The sequence below is a fragment of the Pygocentrus nattereri genome, chromosome 22 (assembly GCF_015220715.1).
Source record: "Pygocentrus nattereri isolate fPygNat1 chromosome 22, fPygNat1.pri, whole genome shotgun sequence".
NCBI classification, from domain to species: domain Eukaryota; kingdom Metazoa; phylum Chordata; class Actinopteri; order Characiformes; family Serrasalmidae; genus Pygocentrus; species Pygocentrus nattereri.
Window position 1 is genome coordinate 22,945,454 of NC_051232.1, and position 18,200 is coordinate 22,963,653.

At 38.8% G+C, this 18,200-nt stretch overlaps 2 protein-coding genes across 2 annotated transcripts in view; one reads left to right on the forward strand and one right to left on the reverse strand.

The window, feature by feature from the left end:
• Positions 1-6,882, forward strand: part of rela (v-rel avian reticuloendotheliosis viral oncogene homolog A) — a 31,558-nt gene extending 24,676 nt beyond the window's left edge. The window contains exons 8-11 of the mRNA XM_017697615.2: positions 1,903-2,118; positions 5,131-5,208; positions 5,609-5,695; positions 6,001-6,882. Coding sequence (XP_017553104.1) covers positions 1,903-2,118; positions 5,131-5,208; positions 5,609-5,695; positions 6,001-6,812 — 1,193 coding nt within the window. The 3' untranslated portion in view covers positions 6,813-6,882. The remainder of the gene's footprint in view (positions 1-1,902; positions 2,119-5,130; positions 5,209-5,608; positions 5,696-6,000) is intronic.
• Positions 6,883-12,464: 5,582 nt separating this feature from the next.
• On the reverse strand, positions 12,465-16,748 carry c22h11orf68 (chromosome 22 C11orf68 homolog). The gene is made up of 2 exons (XM_017697555.2): positions 16,614-16,748; positions 12,465-14,329 (listed from the first exon to the last, which is right to left on the reverse strand). Exon 2 carries the CDS (start codon positions 14,252-14,254, stop codon positions 13,526-13,528), a length of 729 nt encoding a protein of 242 aa, XP_017553044.1. The 5' UTR covers positions 14,255-14,329; positions 16,614-16,748; the 3' UTR covers positions 12,465-13,525.
• Between the last annotated feature and the right edge of the window lie 1,452 nt (positions 16,749-18,200).

Genomic DNA, 18,200 nt, shown 5'->3' on the forward strand with positions numbered 1-18,200 from the left:
ATCTAGTCATGAATTTTGCTGCTTGTAGTTTTTCATTTCCAAGCAAGAGCACACCTTATCTCTAATCATTTATGTGAAGACAAGCTGAATAAACAAGTGCTGTGCTTGATTAAAAAACCGAGCGGCCAGCACTTTGAACTCCAATGTTTACTGGCTACTTAAGGAATACTAACAACTTCATGGTCAAGTAGATTTAAGCTTTTTTATTTATACACAGTTTCCTTGGTAACCTCATATGTACAATGTGTGAGACTATAGTTGACCACATCAGTCTCCTTTTGTAAAAACACATGCGGAATTGAATATGCTTTGTACAAAAGAAGAAATATGTCTTAAGCACATAGTTAACAAAAAATCTCAATCTACCTCAGTACGCTACATCACCTCTTGATGCACCCAAACTTCTGATGAGGTCAGTTCAGCGTAGCCATAGGTGAGCACCCGGGTCACTATATTATTAATGATTCGAACAAAACAAAGGGGCTACATCCGCATAGGTTTTAAGTTTCGTTGTCAGTTGTAATGTGTGAAGTAATTCCTATTATGAATATGCGTCTATGTCTGAATTTGAAGCCTCCTATTGGCAGAGATTGTAAGAAACGTAAATGTGCTTTTTGTTACGTTGTCATCACTAAATTTTATTAACGTGCACGTTTGAGCTTATGCTCCAAATGGCCTTCAATAAATGAAATGTATTTTAAGGGAGATTTGCTTAGGAGGTTCTCAGGCTCTTGCATGAAAGCCTGAGAGCATGATCATATCACATCATAGACAAAACTGCAATGACGGTAAACGGTAATGTCTTCGCTTTGGGTGCCTTCCCACACCATATAGAACTGATCCCTCCTTAGCTAAACTTCATTTAGAAAATATGTCTAAATAAATGTCTTTGTTAGTGTTAACCCATTTGATTTTGAGCTAAATGCACTGAAATGGAGAATGCTGTCCACCCAGTTATGATGTGCACAACATGTCTCAGGTTACGACGACGCTAAACAATGCACATGAATATGGAAAACTAAGTGGAAAGGCCTTGAAGTTGTGAAATATTAATGTATTGTGCAAAGTAACAAAACCATTCTGTGAGGTCAGAGGCAAGGCAAGGCAAGTTTATTTATATAGCACCTTTCATACACAACGGTCATTCAAAGTGCTTTAAGAGTGTTAAATCTGGTCTGCACGTGGGTCAGATTTCAGTTTCTGAAATTTTGGCATTTTACATTAAATTAATATTTAGATAATGTAGCTCTTTTTCCTCTTGGAATAATGTTAAATTGGTGTTACATGGATACTGATAAAAATTCAATATTAAACATCACAGAATCACGGTACCAGGTGATGTTAAAGTATAACATTAGTAAAGTTAATGAGCTCGTGCTTTCTGCGTTTCCTTATTTTTATGGATTTTGAGCAAGGAAGTTTAAATGTAGACCATCATGCTACAAATATCACTAAAACAGGAAATGGTATGTCAGTGTCACAGTGTACTGGTGTAGATGATACACCGCCCTCCATTATTCTGAATGTGTGCCATGGAAATTTCTTTTTATGTCATGCCAAAGTCGTGGAATTCCAGTGTTTACAAAGTGAACGATCCTTGAAGGGTCAAACTAGGAAAATTCATAGTCATTAAATGAGTGGCCTATTTAACAGGTTAATTTTATTCATTTATTAGCTTTGACTTTTTTCCTTCGAATAAAGCACTTTAGTTCAATGCATCATTGCAATTTTTATGCCTGAATTAAACCTTAATATACTTGTTTTAAGCAACATTTACAATATACTTGTTTTGTAACTTCCCCCTGTAACTTTGGGTGCGAGACTTTCTGAATAAACCGCTCTCATTTTTGCTCGCTTATCTTTCACAACCTCTCTTTATTTCTCCCTTCCTTGTTCTTGTAGAGGACATTGAGGTGCGTTTTTTCCGGGACTCATGGGAGAGTAAAGGCTCGTTCTCTCAGGCTGACGTCCACAGGCAGGTGGCCATTGTGTTCCGCACGCCGCCCTACTGTGACACCAACCTGACAGAGCCTGTCCGGGTGAAGATGCAGCTCCGCAGGCCCTCGGACCGTGAGGTCAGTGAGCCGATGGACTTCCAGTACCTGCCCTCCGACCCAGGTCAGCTATGATGACGCACGTCTCACAAAAATATGTACACACAGCCATTTTTTGTTCATATATGCTCATAATGATCTAAAATGAATTTGTTTTTGTGATGTTACCTGTGACACGTGTAGTTTTTATTTTAAATTGGAATAAAATATCCCACCTAAAATTTGAACTTAAAACTGTCCTGACAAAGCAAGTTAATTTAGAAAGGCTACAGTTGTATGCAAAGCTTTGAACACCCTTGGTCAAATGACAATTTGTTGATTGTCTAAGTGAAAACCCATCCTTTACAGAGAATTGATTTTGTTCAATTTGACATTTCTCTGCAAATTTTAGTGAGTAGCATTGTAAAATTATATATTTTTTACACTTAGTAGTAGTAGTAGTAGTAGTAGTAGTAGTAGTAGTAGTAGTAGTAGTAGTAGTAGTATAATGATGGTGGTAATAATAAATAAAAATAATAATAATACATCTTGTTCCCATCACCATTGGTAAATTCCTCTAGCATAAAACCTCTCTGAACTGCTTTGTGTTACATTTCAACAACGTAATTATGCAGTTATATATAAATTGGTGGAATCCTCTTTTGAGCCACACCCTAAACCCACTACATTCCAACCCCGTCACGTGTTTAAAATGTGCGAATGCTGTAGCAGTGTGTATCTGCACAGTTCCAGTCATACTTCTTTAAAGCAGTTTGGACTGGTATGAAGCTTTGAAACTCCACCATTTTAAAAAGAAAGTAATGAGCTGGTCTGATGTCAGTGTTAGAGCTCAGAAATTGGACATGAGGTGAAACTGCTTTTCCCTCTCTGGAACAAATGCTGAGTCACATCCTCAATCAGACACAGACTGCTGCACTCACTTCATTGAGCAACAAGCACACCGCTCCAGATTTGACCGGTTTGCTTAGTAAACAAAAAGCGCACAGTAGACGGATATGTCTAATGTGTAACAATGTGGGTTGGTGGGTGTAGCATTTTAGGAGCCCCTTCCAATCAGAAGGTTGTTGGTTTGAATCTCAGGCAGAGTTTTTGTTCTGAATGACCTCTACTATTGGACTCTGTAAACAAGGAAGTTATTGGAAACGCAAACTTACACAGGTTTTTATGGGACAAAACAGACAGACGTTTAGACACAATTCAGGCTTCAAGGTTGCTGAAACCAGAAACCAAGGTTGCTGGTTTTAACTACTTGTCCATCTTTGTAGATTACAATAAGGCATATCGGCCTGGTTTCCCAGACTCATTAATTAAAATTTTAGACTAAAAAAAGATTTTCATTGTTACATTAATGGTAGTTTACCAATTTAGACCTAGTCTAGGCTAATCCATATCCACAAAACTAGGACACAGCGTCAGGACCTACGTAAGTGGGTCTATTCGAGATTACTTAAGACACCATTTGCGGTAAGCATGTGCATTAATTAGTTAATGATCGGATTTTTTTAATAACAAGCAAAAACGGCTTTGGTTGAAGTTAATATAGGGCTGCAAGTGTAGTTACTAAATTGCTCAGTAGCACAAAATATTCACAGCATGTAGAATATAGTTGAAACGGTTTACTATTCAGAAACGGCTGAGGAATATTGGTAGTGTTGTGTCAGCTGAGTAACAGGGGCCTCTTCAGATGAGCTAACACTATAGATAACCAGTACAACATCAGATGCCAGAGATCTTTTGTCCTCAGCCGACCATGTGTCAACTGTTTGCTTGAGTGTTAACTCGACAAACTAACACTTTTTGAGAGCACAGAGAAATTCCCTGGACTGAGCTAACATCACTTTAAGTAGTTTGCCTGGTTAGCGATGAAGCCTTTATATTTTCTGTCTTTCCGTAATGAAAACCAACAAATACCTGAATAGTGATCCAGTTATGTAAATACTGACGTCTCAGATTATTAGGAGTACTTGTGCTCCTCCTCAGTTTTTGGCAGGTATGTGCAGATGTAGGCATGCGTTTTGCATGATTCTAATTGATGACCTGTATGCTACCACTGTTAGTTACAGTAGACTTGTAACGCCAGAGCACAAATTAAAGAAACATTTCAGACACCAAACACGTCTTAGCTGATCGACTTGGCTGACATGCATTTAGGCTAAGTGGGGACTGAAATTTCTTTAACGATGGGTTGCTGTAAGAATGGTGCAAGACACTTTATTATAATCTCTTTTAAGAGCCATGACATCTTTAAGGTTCTCTGGAAACGAAATTTTGATTTGTTGTGGTTTTGGGAATATCTGGGTTCAAAAACAAGTGATTCAGTGGCCTCAATTATTCACCAAAGAACAGCAAAACGACTTGTGTTTATATGTATTTCTTCTCTTTCTCTGAAGGGAAGGGGGTAGCAAACTAAAGCACTTCTGTGAGTTGAGATAGTGGGTGGGTGATGTGTGTTCCACACTCTTCAAGGGTTTTTTAGTAAAGAAAATGGTTTAATATAGAACTAATATTGAACACTCAAAGAAGCCTTTGTACGATTGAAAGGGCTCTTTGCATCATGAAATGGTTCCTCAGACTGATGGAGGATATGCTGTAGATGGTTCAATATAGAACTTTTTGAAAAGGGTTCCATATAGGCCTCAAAAGGGTTCTTCTATCCTAACAATTTCAAGCTTGTAATAGTAGAAGAGCCCTTTTAATCACCTTTTTAACCCTTTTAACTAATGCAAAGGTTTTTTGAATTGTCCATGGTTTTATATAGTATATTTCTATACTAAAGAAAAGAATCATATTTTTAGGAGTGTAGCACATGCTCCCCATCCAGACAACTGATGCGAAAAAAGCGTAAATCTTAGAAAAATAATTACATGTACATGCAAATTCTTTGATAATAGAAAACGTGTATGTTCTACGTTCTGTTTCTGTTATGTGTAGTATTACTAGTCACATGTTCAGTTCATGTCCAAAATGTTTGCACAAGGAACTTTTGTACCACCTTGTGGGTTTTTGTTGTAGTTGGCGTTTCTGGATGCTTTGAAAGTGCTAGAAACGTTTTGTTTGTTTACTGTTTGTTGAGCAGATGAGTACAGGCTGGTGGAGAAAAGGAAGCGGACAGAAGGAATGCTGCAGAATCTCAAACTTGGCAACATCCCACCAGGTGAATTCTACAATCTAACACCGCTGCAGAAAATCAGAAAGAGGGCAAATACTTTTTCATTGACTTTTGAGTCCGTGTTTGCCCTAAAAGTAAACTAAACTAATTAAAACTAAAAAAGGGGCTAATCAAAGCTATAACGATGATTTGAAAATCCTTTTGATGTATGATTAGCCTTTTTCATGTGTATTTAATTGAAAACCGTGCAAGTACAAGATATTTCATGTTTAAACAAATGAATTTTCTTTGCATATATACACTTCTTCTAAATGTTTTGCCTGAAATGTGTTCCAAAAAAGTTAGGATAGGGACATTTTTATCACTTATATTAAGTGTCTCACTTTTCATTTATATTGGCTGAAAGTAATGGAAGTGTGTTTTGAATATGTGTCTAATTCTTAAGCTACCATGTCAGAGAGAAGGCCATTCAGTACTGCAAGACGGACATTTACAGCCTCTAAACCTTCAGCTGCTGCAAGTGTTTCTCCAGGTAAATATACTTGCATTCACCTGTCTGTGCTTTTTAAAATCTGGAAGAAGCTTTCCTTGACACTGTCTCCCTTGTGACACAATTCTGATTATTTATATTCTGGAAATACTTGGATGTATATATAGATAAAGCTGCTGGTTTATGATAGTTGATTAATTTTATTAGTTTATCATCACCTACATGTAAGAATTTTTTTCTTTTTCCTATTTATTTATTTTTAAACTAGATTTTGGTTTGTGTGATTAAATGGTAGACAAAGTTACACTTGGTTTAAATTAAAACCACCCCCTTATGTCTCCCTCTAGTGGTGAATCCATTGGCTGCGTCGTCTGTTCCTGCAGTGAAGCCTTTTTTCAGCGCTGTTCCGGGTCATCTTTTCGCTCAACCTAAAGTGGAGCAAACATCAGCACCCTCTACTGGAGATACATGGAAGTTTCTCAACAGTCTCACTGTGCCTTCCACTACTCCGGCCGCCCCCCCAACAGTTTCCCAAGATTTCCACACTGTAAATCTCTCCGACCTCCATGACTTCTCCTTCAGCAGTTTCCCTCAGTCTACTCTGGAACAAGCTGACAATACTGCCAGGAGAGATGGACTTGGAAGTAATGTAGCTGGAGTTTCGGTGGCCCAAGAAATCCAGAACAACTTCAGTACCCAGAGCGCTGCGCCATTCAGGGAGGAACCACAGCCAGAAGACGGTGATCTCCCAGATTTCCCAAGCTTTTCTGAAGCTCAGACATCAGATGTGGACAACATCAACATTGAAGATTTCCAAGCACTGCTGGGCCAGAGTGGCCTGTCTGGAGAAGGAGCATCCGGCATTGGGAATTCTGCTTCTGCCAGTTCAACGGCCACTCCAGCAGGAGACACTATGGCAAGCAATGGCTCGAATCAGGTGGGGAACAACATGGGAAGCAATGCAACTACGTGGATGAATTTTCCACCAAGCATCGTCAACCTGCTGCAGAACGAGCAGATGGCAAACGCCCAGCCTGTTTCCGCTGCCTCTGTAGGCTTCGATGACATTGACGTGATAACCTCCATGGACGAAGATCGCCTCCTGTCCATCTTTAACAGTGGCAGCCAGGTCAGCTTTCTGTCTGGACATCCAACTTAGGTACTATAGAAGTGTGACCTGTTTGTTCTGTACGGTCACATCTGACTGTTCAATCGACACCATCCTCATACCAAGTCTGAGTTGTGATTTTTCTGCCAAGAAGGCATCATTCAAAGACAAACAGAGCAAAACTCCAAGAAGGGAAAAGGAAACGTAAGATGAGAAAATGAGGCCAGCTGAGGTTTTCTTATCCTGTGTAATAAAGCTTATATACTTCACTGTGCCCTGGGCAGGTTGATCGACAAACTTGGACAGCTGCAAAGTGCTTAGAGAGGACATTGTTGAAGATGATACTCCCTCAAAGCATTTTTTTAGCACATCGGATTCACTTACACATTTCTCTTTTCAAAATATTTTTATAAATACAATGTGTTAAAACAACGGATATCTGGGAATTTATCAAATTTTGTGAAATTCTGCCACGTGCTGTGGCGATAGCTACTTTCGTTGAAGCTTTTCAAGTGGACTTTAAAAGAGTAGCTATGTTTCTATGAAGAGAGATAATATCATAGTGCCTCTGGAGCTGGGACACCAATCTGGTACACTGTCTATTTAGCCTCTGAGAAGTTAATTACTTTCTTCTTGATCAGCTGTAAGCCCCAAAATAATTGATACCGACATGTTACTGACTTAAGTACATAATGAAGATCCACCAAGTTGAGCTTTTCTTTAGGACTGTATGAAATGTCAAGGAAAGTGATTATTATAGTAGTAGGTACTGAACCTGCTCTGGTAAATGTAATGAAACCCTGAGAAGCCTGTGAAGCCACAGCTACTTGGAGCAGAAGCACTGGAAGTGAAGATGCTGAAGGGCATTCCCAGATTTCAGCATTGTTTGATTGCAACTGCTAAAAGTGTAATTATTTTTTAAAAATTGTGTTTTAATTATGTTTTAAAACATGCAGTAGCAGTGCACTGTTTAAGGTACCACTGCATTTTTATTACAACGAGCCAAATTGCTACCCCTGCCAGGTGTTGGCTGCTTTATGGGTGCATTGAAAAAAAAACAAGCAAGTTTAGAAGCCCAGTTTTAAAATATGTGCAGAAACTATTGCAATCATTTATACCACCACATATCAACAATCTGATTGTTTGCCACTCGGCTCATTTGCATTAAATATGTCCAGAAGAAAAGTGAGCAGGGCATGTATCAGTGATTTGCTGTGTTAGTTGTATAGGTAGGGTGTTGTCATTATAGCACACGCAAAATTCAAATGGCAAAACTAAATTGGCATATAATTTTGAGACCTCACTGTATACATCATGTATATACTGCTTAAAATATCAGCGCGCTCAGCATAACCCCTTAAACATTAACCCCTTAAATTCCTCACTCTCACAACTTCATCATTTACATGTTGGTTTACACATTACCAGAATATTAAGTGCAGACATGTCACACATTCTTTAAGAATTTTACTAAGATCATGCATAGAGATTTGTTTTGAATTGTTTTGCCTCAGGATCCAGTGGCTTTACATAAAAAGAAAGTCATATATGAAATACTGTGCCTGTTTTGGGGAGAAGGGGTGACAAAAAGCACTTTGTATATTTAGTCGCAGCAGCTACACAATGCTCTGATCCAATCAGAAGGTTCAGTACTCAGTCTCTACACCACGTTTTCCCATAAGCATCGTAATGTTTTGACTATCTTACCTGGTAGAAGGAGTGTTCAGTGTGATGCTTTAGAGAATGCTGGCCTTTTATTCCTTCACAACATAGTTGTGTGCATCACCAATGATTTAAAAACATGGAAGTGTCTAATCTCAACAGTAATCCTGGACCACTAAAGCACAGTAGCAGGGAGGCAAACAAGATGTTATTGGTTTTGTTTATCTGGCTTTGCTCTGTTTATTAGTGCAGAATATACTCTGAAAGCAGGCAAAAGTCACTACACTTTAGTTACGGGATACCAAGAATTTAGTTTTTTATTTAGCATGATGCAGTGTTGTGTATAATATGACTGTGGATGTGAGCTAACAAGGTGAAAAAAAAACAAACAAAAAAACTCTGCTTTGCCTTCAGATTGACTTTAAGATTAGTTACTGAATAATAAGCCTGCAGTTTAAGAGGTTAAATCACACTCTGAAGTGAGGCAAGGCGTGGATGGATGGCATTCAGTTTCCGTACATAAACAACTGTTCTAACTACAGGGAGATTCATTTGAAAAAGATCCTGAACATTTCATTAGGATGAAGTAATCTGAACCAAAAAATACGCTGCATACGTTGACATATGTGTAATTGATTGCATTACATGCGATGCTGGAAGGGAGTTGTCCATTTGTCCACATTGTCCATGTGCTTTCTGTCGGACACATGAAGGGGTACTGGGGTACGCACCCGGAAGTTGCAAACAGAGGTTAAACCGTTGCAACAGCTGTCCAGCACCTACCTCATCGCTCCAACTTGTTCGAAACTCCATGTACTGAGGGGTAAATTGCGTATCGTTCAGATTGCTTTATCCTGGCGAGAGGTATTACAGAATATTCGGGTAGTGAATTTCCCTGTATAAGCCATTATGTATAGTTTAGGCTACAATTTGTGACAAAAAGAATTATTATTAAAAAATAATTATTGCATTATTTACACCTTTACAATATTTTGGAAAGTTGCCTAAGCAATCAGTTTTTGTGCTGCGAGAATCTCAACTAAGTGTTTGTGTAGGTGTTTTGATGAAGCATTCGCACGATCCACTAATAAGCACACTGATTTTTTTTCATTTATTTTTTTCGCCCCTCTTCTGAAACATCACATCAGGTCAACGGTTAATTGTAAGTATATGGCAAGACGTACAGCAGCTGTATTGTGTAGCAGTAGAACTGCAATGTGGTATGGTTGTCCATATACAGCTCTACTCTGTGGCCTAATTTTAGCATGAAGCCTTGGCTGGGTGTGTCCGGGTTTCAGAGATCAATTCCCAACTAATGCTGCAGTAAAATCTGGATTTTTTTTTTTACTTTTGTGGGCTTTTTGGGACCTGTTTGTGAATTCTTCAGATCATTTAATGGGTCACCCTCTTATTTGGTGCTTTTTAATAGAAATCATCACAATATTTTTCCTGCACGTGGCTGGGTAAATATGATGTTTACCTATGAAACATATTGCTGTGGTGCATATTTGTTGATGTTTCTCAGATGAGGCTTAGTATGGCAATATTGCCAACATTATCACTCACTGCCTATGTATAAAATGAGATTTAGCTTGTATCATATTTGCCTTCTTTCACCTACAGTCCCCAATTTTATTGGCATCCTCAGGTGTTCTTACCACTTCTCCTAGGAGAAAAACAAAGTGCAAACATGTGAAGGTCAGCAGTTTTGTACAGGAAATGCAAATATGTGCTTAAATATGCCTAAATTTAACAAACTCTTCCAATCACTTTGTCAGTTGACAAAGGCTGTGCAACTAATTCTTGGGCCACTGTGTGTGTGTGTGTGTGCGTATATAATAGAATATAATAGAATATAATATACAAATTTTTATATATATATATATATATATATATATATATATATATATATATATATAAAAAAAACCACCTCAAATAATGTCCAAAAACATGACTGTCAAAATCACAGATAAATATTAATATAATTAGTAGATCTGTGGTAGCTCTCTATATGAGTATAAACTAAAAATGTTTTTTTTTTTTTTTTTTAAACCTAGTTCTCGTTACCACCATGAGCCCACACCTTGTTTCTCATTCTCCATTTATTATTTTCTTTTTTTCAGTTTTCACTTATTTTCAGTTGGGTTACTCTTTACTTTATGTGTAAGGAAGTGAATAAAAACAAAACTTTATGTAGCACACAGAAAAAAAATTTTTTGTTGTAGAATGAGATAATGTAATGTAAAATATGCTTATTATTAATTAGCTTTAAAATTTGTGAAAAAAATGGGAGGGGTTATTATTGGCATTATATTGAAATCTTGTGCACTTAATGTTAATGAGAAATTTGGTCACTTAAATTAGAAAATGTTCTTAGAAATGAAGATTTTTTTTTTTTTTTTTTTTTTTTTTTTTTTTTTTTTTTTTTTTTTTTTTTAGTCCAAAGGCTTTGCTTGTTTTTGTTTATTCTATGGGTGCCAGTAAATTTGGGCAGGACTGTGAAGTGCCTGATGAAAATATGTATAAAACAATTTATTACAGTTCATTTTAATGCAATGCAATAAACTAATGCTGATGTCGGTCATATACTCAAATGTTCTAAATGCAAGAGGCCTTTTCCCTGTAAATCCAATTAGACTGAAGCTTTTGTACATAATACTAATTTCTTTATAGCAGAAACTTAATTTACCAAGAGGGAATATCAGAATGTATGTAGACCATGGCAGCAGAAAGAATGATACTGATTTAATTGTATTGCAGTATAAATCTATGTAAGTAGCTTCTGAATCTTAAGTTCTTTGTTTTCCTACAGTATATTGAGATTATTAGGGGGGTTTCCATAGAGATCAGGTCATAGCATTTAGAGTGCTGAACTATATCTATACTGACTGTTCTTGTAAACATAAACAACTACATCATTTACCACCGACCTGTAAAACAAGTGTGTAGAATGTAAAATGTCTGCTCTGCTTGATAAAATTCTTTTTCAGTTTCTACGATTTTTTTTCCATCTGTTTGTACTGACAAGGATCTAGAATGAGTCTTTATGTTGCCTTATATGTTCAGCAGTCAAAATATCTAATCTTGTTTTCTACATCTTTTTTTTTTTTTACTGTCACCTCACACTTACACCCTCTATTAGCTGCAGCTGTAAGCCAGTGATTTTACCATGTTTGTGTTAAAACCCCTTAAAGAGACACTCCAGACAAAATGAAAAGTGCAGCTATGCTGCATCTGTTGTAAACGTGCTGACTTGCCTGTAGTGTTGCTCTTATAGAGGGTGTTCACATGAAGCCTTTTCAGTCTCCTGTGTTTATAAAACGGCAACAACATACAATATTTTAAAATATAGCACAAAAAGTGTCAGAGTGCTCACTGCTAGCTGGGTTTACAGTGTAGATTAACAGTGGATTAAACGGAAGTGATATTACATAATGTAATATAACCACAACGATTTCTGATTCAGTCAAACTGACAAGAGCATCGTTGGAGCACAAATTAATACAAAAATAGTTAAAACATAATTGAAGGTATTCATCAAAAAAGCCTCTGAACATCTCAAATGGTTTTAGTCTGGATAAAAATGTTTTAAAATACAAAAAAAAGAAAGGAGTAACTCTCTAAAACAGGGAAAATTAAGACTAAAACCTGTTAAACGTATTAGAACCTGACTTAAGTCCGACACGCGACCTGATATGAGCAGCCAGATCGCCCAAGGCAATGTAACAGAATTAGCAGCAAGCATCCACTTCCAAGCATGTCAGCAGCAGTTTGAAAAGATGTGGTGGAGCTTTGTATCTTGGATAAAGGACATTAGCCTTAACTCTCTCAGCCTAATAGCTCATGGGAGGTAACTTACAGGTGGAGATTTAAAAACAAAAACATTAACGGAAGAGTCAACTCCAGCGCAGGAAGCTTAACGTAAATTGTTTTAAAAATATTCCACAACTTTCTTAAGCTGTACTAAACGGCCCATGTTTGTGAAATGAGCTTGGAACTAGGTTATATCACAACTTTACTACAGGACAGAGTTGCATGAAGAAACAAAACAATCAAACCATTTATTTGGCATGTTCACACATACGCAAGTACACACTGAACAAAATGAACAGTTTTATTCAGATTAAACAAGAATAACGTTTTCAAACAATTTTTTTTGCAGCCCTTAAACACAACTAGTGTCAGATGCCATTCAACTCAGTCTACTGATGTACAGTAACTTTACCATTTACTGTATAGCATGAAATCAGTAATGCAGCGAACAACAGTTTAGTGAAAGAAAAGGAGTTGTGCTTGTTCTTTAAGGATTCAACACAAATGATGGGTTTAGTTTGCATCGCAGCAGCCGGTGATTTGCAGGAACAGGGGGAGAGTTAAGCAGTCTTTTACAACACGGTGCTAAATCCAGCGCAGGACGTAAACTCAAGAAACAGAAAGTCAGTGGAGCAGTATCGAGTGAAAGAGAACAGACCTGATGTCCACAACCACTAAAGACATCTGCAGCCTTCAATTCAGTAAGCAAAAGCTCCTTCCTCTCCTCACCATTTACACCTCATCACTGGATAGGTGATGTCATTCCAAGCGCCCTTGCTTTCCACCCATCCAGACTGCAGTTGAAATGCACTCGCTTAAGGCCCTCCAGCACTTTTGACCAGATCTCTATCCACCACATCTGTAGGACATACGATACCATATGCTACAGATGAGGCAGAGAGAGAGATTAAATTAAACTGCAATATTTCTTTAAAGGAAAATTGCACTGCTTTTCCAAATTCCACATAATTTGAGCACTGAAATGTAAACATAGTCATTAAGAGTGGTCTGATGTGAAAAGCTTTGTTCAAGACAAACTTCCCAAGAGTGCCTGATTCCTGTGACACTGTTTTGAGCAGAATAAAATGAAAATTTGTGCTGTATACATTGCAACCCCTGGATTTCTTTCACCACCATGATAAAGAAATCTGAGTTGGTACATTTCTCTACAATGTACAACATTTTACATGAAAGCACTCTGTAGGTGACTTTACATTGAAACAAAACTCAAAATTTTGAAAAATTGGGGCAGTTCCCCTTTAAGGAACTGGTAGAAGTGTATGTGCGCCTTATGTAACCTCCAAGTTGGTGACTTTATTGACAATATGCGAGCGTCTGGGCACGCACTCCAGATCAAACTTGCTCTCATAGATGGTGGGACACAGCTTCCACCGGTTATTGCGGTATATTCCCAGGTATGTGTAGACGTCCGGCTTGTAAGAGAGCGGACACTTGACCCCGGAAGCCCGTATGGCCGCGTCCAGCTGCATCACCTGCTCCTCGTCCGCAAAATTGTTATTGTAGACGCAGATTACGTGCTTGGTGTCTGAGTTTGGGTCTCGTGGGCTTACCTTCACTGATGAGATTTTTCCATCCAGGGTTGCTTTAGCTACACATTCCCAGGCACGGTCCACTTTGAAGCCAGTGTCCAAGTGCATTAGCCATTTGCCCGAGAGCACGTTATGATTCAAGGCCAGCTCCTTGATGGTCTGGAAAGTGACTGGACGCCCACTGGTCAACAGCTTTTCCCAGCTTTCCTGGAGGCCGGTCACATCTGCATGCCCTGGGCAATGGTCTGGTCCTAATACGGCTATCCATCCTACAGGCCCCGGACCTCCTTCTCCATCTCCGAAACGACTGACCTGAGAAGGCCTATTGGACTCTAGCCAGCTGACGAATTCAGCTCTAGGCGTTTTACGGGCGTCGAATATGATCCAAGGATCCATGTCGGCTGCCAAGGCCTCGGCAGCATAGTCTTCTGCTGAAAGAGGCTCAGCATGTTCTTCCTCTTCCTCCATCCTTCTGATGGACCTTGGAGGGGGGTGAACTTTGGCGGTAGACTGTGTGTCCTATATTCTAGGGACACCCTTGTTCTGTTAGAGAAAAAACAATTTAGTATGAAAAATCGAGTGACCATGACTCACTTTCCCAGACCCAGATTAAGGTTTAGGCCTATAATCCCAGACCAAGTGGCATTGTAAAAGGTGAAATACGGCAGTAGACTAAGCATAATCTACAGCCATAGAACTGGCACTATGAACAATGAACCTTAACAAGACTTGACAAGAAGCTTTCGAAATTGATTCAATGATCAGTGATCCACTGCATCAGTGAGGCTGCAAATACAACATTAACTTTTTAGTCATTCAATTAATTAACAATGTAGCACTTAATATTACTGCTATATCTTTTTTATTATTATCATTATTTTTTATTATGCACTGAAAAAACGAGATTCAGCCACCTGTGATAGAAATTGTAGGTGACGCTGACATTTTAAGTTTCAAAGTATTTATTATTGTATCTTATTTTGCTGGGAGGTACTGAGAAAATTCAACATATTATGGTTTCAGACAGTATTTAAAGCTGCGTTATGCAGGTTTGGTGACGATGTGTATTTGCATGCAACGTGTAGATATACATTTTGTTACAGGTTGTGCTTAAGACTCCTTCCCTGAACGGAAGAGTGATGAATCTGATGATTGCAAGTGCACAAAAACATGGTGAAGGGCCAGTCTTCCGAGGATATGAGTGAGTTATCTGCTATTGTCATCATATCTGCATCGGGATGTTTATTTGCATTTGAGACCTTTATGATTCTGTATGTATTATGTAGTATTAATATTTCTGGCTTTACAGGACAACTCGCAGCACCACAAACACACCATAGTGTGTTTTTTCCCCCTTCTGAACAAAGAAAAACATGTAAAGCTTACATACTGCAGCTTTACGTTACCACTAATAACGTTAAAGGTGGTGCTATATCCCCCAGTAATCAGCTAGGTGTATTTAACCTCTTCCTTTCTAAGATCTATTAAGGCATTGTGTGTTCCTGAGTAACAAGTGAGGCTGGAGTACTTTAAGGTAATGTGTTAAGATCCCCTGCGATGCATACCATCAAACACAATAAGGTATGTTTATGCTGTCAGACCTTCTTTAAGGTTTTTGGAATGGATTTGAGAAGCATCATGTAGACTTCACTCTTAGAGTCAACTCAATCAATTCCATCACTTGTAATCACCAATTTCTGAAATGAAACAGCCCTGTCCTCTTCTTCATGGTTCCTATGGGTTGGTAACAATGGGTCATAAAATCTTCACACTAAAAACATCTTAACAGTGATGAAAAGATAAAACCATCAGATTTTACACCTTGCTCAATAACAGCCATAGAAACCATTGAAAATGTCTTGGTTCCTGGAGGTGCTCACTAGTCAATAATGGTGTTGTGTGTTTTCCCTGATGGAAATATTACACTGTAAAGGACTGAAAAGGTAACGGTTTAACAGATGTACTGGGACTGACTCAAGATGCATTTAATGGGATCTAAAGGGGTCCTGCAGGAAACTAGTGGTCACTAATAATCATCAGTAAGCCGATTCCCATCAGAAATCAAAACCATAAGGTTTACTGCTCTTCATTCAGCAGTTTCTCTTCGGCACTTTTACATTCGACATTCCTACATTTCACGTTTAAAGTGACCGGACTTCAATCAGAAAACAAAAGTTAGAGAAGTTTGTTTACGCCGGTGCTCAACGGAGCTGCTGAAACCTGCTCCACTACCCAGACGAGAGGAAATCACGGAAAGGTGAAAGCCGAAAGCCATGCGAGCTGCAGACCCGAACAGCCGAGTGACATTCGCCTTCGTGTTGTCAGCGGTCCGCCACCAGCTAACGCCCCAAGATAACAGTCCTCCACTTGTTAGCCGTTAGAGATCAGAGAGGTCAGAAACACGGTGCTAAAACTACGAAGACGAAGCCGTTCTCCTACTCGACATCTTATTATTCGAATTGTCCAGTTCCACCTTAAATGGTGCAGCAGTTTCGTGCCACTCCTGCACCATTTAAGGTGGTACTGCACAATTCGATCAAGACGCTCACAAACAGGCTGACATTAGCTTCGTGCTAATATCAACACACCACAGCGAGTTTACAGCGGAACCCCGCCGAGCAGACCTGCCGTTTCACACCGACCTGCGTGGCGGCGGCGGCGGCGGCGGAACCACAGCGGCAGTTTTCTGACTTTGAGCTCTTTGTCGAGGGTCTCGCTAAAGAAACGCTCCGCGGCGCCGCCAACACTTCCAACGGCAAACTTTATTCACTTCAGCAAAACAAACGTGAGGGCGATGACAACGGAAAAAAAATAAGGGAAGACTTACATTATCCGTGAGGCCTTTTTGTAAAACACGCGTCTAGAAGTGCGAAGACGGGCGGTAGACTTGCAGCCAGCTAGCGAGCTAAGCTAATACGTCTGATTTGGAATCGTATATCGGGCTGTGTTCCAATTTGTGCGCTTGCGCTGATCGTTCGGAGTAGAACACACAACTAGAACACTAGGTAGAGTGCACGTGAACAGGGTACTAACATGAAAGCTTTGTTAAGCAGTGTAAAATATGCATTATTCACATTTCTTACAAAAAACAAAAGGTACTGTCGTTCAGACATTTAAGGGTACTAATTAAATGAGCTATGAAATGTTAAAATAAGCAAAACTACAACCCAGTTTCCAAAAAATCAGGACGCTGTGCAAAATAATGTAAATAAAAACACAATGCAATGATGTACAAATAATTTGAACCCTATATTTCATTGAGAATTAAACCCTGATCGTGGAGGCCCACTGTCCTGCACATTTTAGTGCTTGCTTTTCCTACTTTAACACTTTGATTCAGTGAGGGGCTGTTGATGAGCTGACCAGTTGGATCAGGTGTGTTGGGAGCCAGAAAACTACTACTGCCTCGCAATGGACCTCCAGGACCAGGGATGAGAAACATTGCTGTAGATGATGAAATCCTCAAGTTCTTTGCTTTTTTATTTCTTGAGTTCTTCTTGAATTGTTGCACTATTTGCTGGTGTAGCCCTTCACTGAGTGGGCTACCACTCCCCATCTGGCAGGAGAACCCCTCCTCTTCTGAGAGACTCAGCCTCTCTGAGACGCTCTTTTTATAAGCAATCATGTTACTGACCTGTTACCAATTAACCTTATTAGTAGTGAGATATTTCAACAGGTGTTTTTGTAGCATTATACAACTTTACCTGTCTTTTGCTGCCACTGTCCCAACTTTTTTGTAACTTGCTGCTGGCGTCAAATTCAAAATGGAAATGTACTTTTTTTCTCATTCTCAACATTTGATATGTTATTTTATGTTGTGTCCCATCTTGTTTGGAAACAAGGTTTTGAGTTACATTGTCAAAGAGGCACTTACATGAGAATTCCACTGTTATTCAAAATGTATGTGTAAATCAGTTCATTCAGAGTGGTTTGAGGTGAAATTGATCACTGTAGAGAAATTTAAAGACTTAGCTTTCTTTACAGAGGTGGAGATAGGAGCCAGGGGTCATGATGTCTACAGCACAGTTACAGACCTTTATTTACTATCCAAAACCACCAGTGAACCTACACGAGCATTTAGAGTTTTATATGTAATCTGGATTATGGTAGAGTACAAAATCTAAAAACAAACAAGTTTAATTGGGGACTACTTTGCCTTATAACATCCTGCTTGTATCTCTCCACCACTGATACCTTTTACTGTTGATATTACTGATAATAGATTTTACTATTGTGGCCCAAAACCTAACCTCAAAACTGCAATAGAACAATGTCTCAGGCATCAGGTAATGGATTAAAGGAAACCGATAACCATTTTAGGGACATTAAACCCTTCAGACGTCTGGTTCCTATCACCACCACTGTGAGCCAGTCTAACCTGGTGAACTTTGAGAAATATTGTATTTTAATACTG